Source organism: Electrophorus electricus, chromosome 2 (assembly GCF_013358815.1).
Source record: "Electrophorus electricus isolate fEleEle1 chromosome 2, fEleEle1.pri, whole genome shotgun sequence".
NCBI lineage: Eukaryota > Metazoa > Chordata > Actinopteri > Gymnotiformes > Gymnotidae > Electrophorus > Electrophorus electricus.
This window is the reverse complement of record NC_049536.1, coordinates 28,873,137-28,877,673: the sequence shown is the minus strand read 5'-3', so window position 1 is coordinate 28,877,673 and position 4,537 is coordinate 28,873,137. Positions and strand designations below refer to the sequence as shown.

General features: G+C 48.4%; 1 protein-coding gene across 1 annotated transcript in view; it reads left to right on the top strand.

Moving 5' to 3' along the window:
• Positions 1-2,055: 2,055 nt before the first annotated feature.
• Positions 2,056-4,537, top strand: part of znf804a (zinc finger protein 804A) — a 46,338-nt gene continuing 43,856 nt past the window's right edge. Inside the window, exon 1 of the mRNA XM_035534471.1 lies at positions 2,056-2,253. Coding sequence (XP_035390364.1) covers positions 2,143-2,253 — 111 coding nt within the window. The 5' untranslated portion in view covers positions 2,056-2,142. The remainder of the gene's footprint in view (positions 2,254-4,537) is intronic.

The window sequence follows — 4,537 nt, the reverse complement described above, 5'->3', positions numbered from 1 at the left end:
GACCATCCTGCCATATCTGTATAAATCTCACTCCCTTTAATGCAGTCTTAGCACAATGTTTTTAATACAGAATGTGTTCCTGTTGCTAAGGGCTAAATCACACAGTGGATCAATACTGCGTTCTTTATAGCGCAGGCCTATTTCTCGCTGTATTATACTAACATAATGTGCTCTTATTCGCTCAGACACGCTCCGTCTCCAGTTCTGCAGACGCCTTGATTTTTTCTTAAAACATGTGACGTGTCTCCTGCTGCTGTTCTCCATGACTTCAGCGTGCAATGTCGCACTGTCGGGTCCGTCCAGGGCCTCTGACATCTAGAGGTGCTGCTGTTTCGTGCCCATATGACTGAGAAATGGCTGCATATGAGATGCTGTACAGGACATGGGGAAGGAGCTCTGCTCTGTTTACCAGCCGCTCGGAACACATCCTGCCTGACAGTTGGTCACAGTTCTGTCCAAGACGAGTTTTCTCTGACCCTCTGCTTGGCGGTGTTGCCGTAGCCAGAACTGCGCCAGTGCCAGGAGTTCTTGCTAGGTGTTTTTAGTGGTTCCTCCTCATCACAGTCACAGATGACACATCGGGAGGCTTTGGAAGTTGCGGGTGTGAGTGTTGCGTTTGCGGGCGTGCTCTGAGAGTGTGCCTCACGCCAGCTCCCTCACGGCTGGACCGCACAGCTGCCCAGGCTACTGTATGCCATTTCAAATTGATTCAGAAATTGTGTTGCTTAGTTACAAGGCGTTATTGCTCCTCTAGAAGGAGGGAGGGAGAGGGAGGGGAGAACCACATGCTCATGGGTTTCTCCTCTTATCTCTCTCTCTCTCTCTCTCTCTCTCTCTCTCTCTCTCTCTCTCTCTCTCTCTCTCTCTCTCTCATCTCTTTCCCTCTCTCTTTCTGTCCCAGTCTCTCTCTCTCTCTCTCTCTCTCTCTCTCTCTCTCTCTCTCTCTCTCTCTCTCTCTCTCTCTCTCTCTTTCTCTCCCTCATACTGCAGTCATATGGTACAGTGTCCCTGACAAAGTGCTTTCTCAGTGTTGGTATGTCTCTCCTTCCAGATCCAGACCAAATAAAGTTCGTTGTTTGATCCTTCTCTCTTTCTTTGTGGACACCTGTGTGTCATAATGTAGTTTGCTTCATCAAAATATTAAGCTGTTTTTTTTAAATATAATACTTTAGCTTATCAACCAGCAAATGAGTACTTTCTCTGTAGAATCAGACCTTGCATGTAAACAGGATGTCCAGCTTGGTGGGTGTGGTGAGTCAGTGCTGAGCATCTGTAGCAGCCAAATGTATTTTTCTTGCTTTTTCAGACAGATTAATTAATAAAAGATGGATGAGTGTGGATGTAACACATACCGAAGCACAGTTCAGGACTCCTGTTACCTGCTGGTGTCTGCTGTCTCAGCAGAGAGAGAAAGAGAGAGAGAGAGAGAGCCGTGAGTGTGAAAGAGAGAGAGAGCGAGGGATGCTGAGTGCTGATTGGCTGAGAGCAGCAGAGGCTGAGTTAGATCTGGAGAAGCGGTGTGTGATAGATTCAGTCTTCATCGCAGTGTTCGCTCCCAGAGCAGCAGCTGGGGTTCGGCCGGCTCTCCTCTGCACGCCAGCGATGCGCGGCTTACACGCCTCGCACGCCCGTAGCCCTGCTCTCAGAGGAGCGCACAGCCGCACAGCGAACACACACGCAGCCGCCGCCGGGCGCAGTGCTCAGGAGGGGGTTCGTCTCCAGCCCTGTCCCTCGCGCTGGGGGGAGTTTGGACACACTGCCAGCTGCTGAACAAAACAGAGCATCACGGCAGAAAGTCCCAGAGTGCAGCAGTGAAAAGCTTCGCCTGAGGAATAACCTCCCCGCTGAAAACATGGGGGCTTCTGGGAGCCTGAGAAAGGAGGTGACACTCATGGCTTTTGTCTGAGGAACACTGAGGGAGTTGGAGAGACACGCAGCATCATACGGGAAGTGGACTTGTTCAGCAGTCTGTGTTAGGGAGAGTGCGTGTGTGTGTGTGTCTGAGTGCGTGTGTGTGTGTGAGTGCGTGTGAGTGCGTGTGTGTGAGTGTGTGTGTGAGTGTGTGCATGCGTGCGTGTGTGTGAGTGTGTGTGTGTGTCCGTGCACTCAGAGCCCTGGGTGCATGTGTGCCTCTGTTTCCACATGGCGTGTTACTACATCGTCATCAGCTCCACACACCTCAGTAATGGACACCTGCGCAACATCAAAGGAGTTTTCAGAGGACCCCTGTGCAGGAGCAGCAGTAAGATCCTGGTAACTGCTGAAACTTACTCCTAAACATGTGTGTGTGTGTTTGTGTGTGTGCGTGTGTGTGTGTGTGTGTGTGTGTGTGTGTGTGTGTGTGTGTGTGTGTGTGTGTGTGTGTGTGTGTGTGTGTGTGTGTGTGTGTGTCTGTGGCTGCATGTGTGTGTTGGAGCATGCACATGTGTGTATATGTGCACACAAGTGTGCCGGTTTTTGAGAACATCTGATTTTGAAAGCGTTCTGTGTGATTGATCGCTCAGGAACAGGGCAGACCAACTGTGGGAGAGTTAGTGTAACACAGAATGTGTATGAGACAGAGCTTCACATTCACTCACACACCAACACACACATACACAAACAAACACACATACACAAGCACACACACACAAGTACACACAAACATAAGCAGTTGTGGCTCGGTTCCTAACAGATGGATGGGGACTGCACTAATCTCTACACACAATCATAAGTGATGTCCCAGGGTTTGCCCCAAACATGCTGAAATAGCTGTCCTTTATACAATCAGCCTGGCCCAGTCCTGCGTCTGTTCCAACGGACAGAACATTTTAGTGTCAGGGAATCAGGGTCATTATACAGCAGGACAGTATCAGGACTGAGGTGGGAACAATGACACTTTGTTTTTAGAATTACTCTGAGAGGGAGATTTTTCCATCTGTTAGTGGTTGGGGAGAGTGTAGGATGCACCTTTACAGCCAAATTTAATTCACATTCAAAGTTCATAAAAGCATGCATCTTTCAAAGCTTTATAATGTGAAATTCCATATGCTCTATCTATCTATCTATCTATCTATCTATCTATCTATCTATCTATCTATCTATCTATCTATCTATCTATCTATCTATCTATCTATCTATCTATCTATCTATCTATCTATCTATCTTCAGTTCCACACTTGCCATCTTAGGACAGTGCTTTCTCAAGTTATTGCTCAAAGATTATTATTTATAATAATAATAGGCTTATTATAACCCTTTTAAAACAAGGTTTACAAATTGCTTTACAGAAGGATAAAATGAGAATATAATGAAATTGCAAAAATGATGCTAAAACATTCAGAATTAAATGAGGGCAGTTTAAATATGAATAATGTCCTGGAGAAATATAAACAAACACTGGTGCAGTCGTGACCCACCCCCGTGTATTGGGGCTCCAGCCGTAACCCACGCCCATGTGTTGGGGCTCCAGCTGTGACCCACCCCAGTGTGCCGGGGCTCCAGTGTGGGACTGGGAATGTGCTTTTGTAGCCTGTGCATTGTAAACATCCCACACGGTCTCTACACATCCCATATCCCATCAACACTGCACAGAGTTGTTACACTTCGAATCTCTCTCCCTCTCTCTCTCTCCCTCTCTCTCTCTCACTCTCTCTCTCCTTCCCTCTCCCTCTCTCTCTCTCCCTCTCTCTCTCCCTCCCTCTCTCTTTCTCTCTCTCTCTCCCCTCTCTCTCTCTCCCTCCCTCTCTCTTTCTCTTTCTCTCTTTCTCTCTCCCCTCTCTCTCTCTCTCTCCCCTCTCTCTCTCTCTCTCTCCCTTTCTCTCTCTCTCGTTCCCTCCCTCTCTCTCTCTCTCTCTCTCTCTCTCTCTCTCTCTCCCCTCTCTCTCTCTCTCTTTCTCTCTCTCTCTCTCTCTCTCTCTCCCCTCTCTCCCCTCTCTCTCTCTCTCTCTCTCTCTCTCTCCCCTCTCTCTCACTCTCTCTCCCTCTCTCTCTCTCTCTCTCTCTCTCTCTCTCTCCCCTCACTCTCTCTCTCTCTCTCTCTCTCTCTCTCTCTCTCTCTCTCTCTCTCTCTCTCTCTCTCTCCATCTCTTTCCCTCTCCCTCTCCCTCTCTCTGCTGGGCACTACAGAGAGCTGCGTTCCCCACTCCTGGTGCCCTGCCATCTGGCTCTCTCTCCAGGCCTGGTGATATTTCAGGCCCAACCAAAATCTTTGCTCTGTACGACATTTGTCAAGCGCTGCTTAGCCCTAGCAGGGCTCAGAGGTTAGACCCATAACGGCCATCTAATAGCTGTAGAGGTGAGTGAGAGGGAGCAGGGACCTGTGATCATTCTCCCACCACGCCGTCAGGCCTTCATCATAACAGCCCACCACTTACTCAAACCCATCTGGGATTACAGCTCAGTGTGTGCAGCAGGATTCACCTCAGGTGAGAAAGACACACCTGTTGCTCCCACACTGTAGGGAGAAAGAAACACACCATTTTAAATACACACCAGTGTGAACACAAACCATATGTTCTTATTCAAAAGAGCTTACATATTTATCAGTTTAACAGTA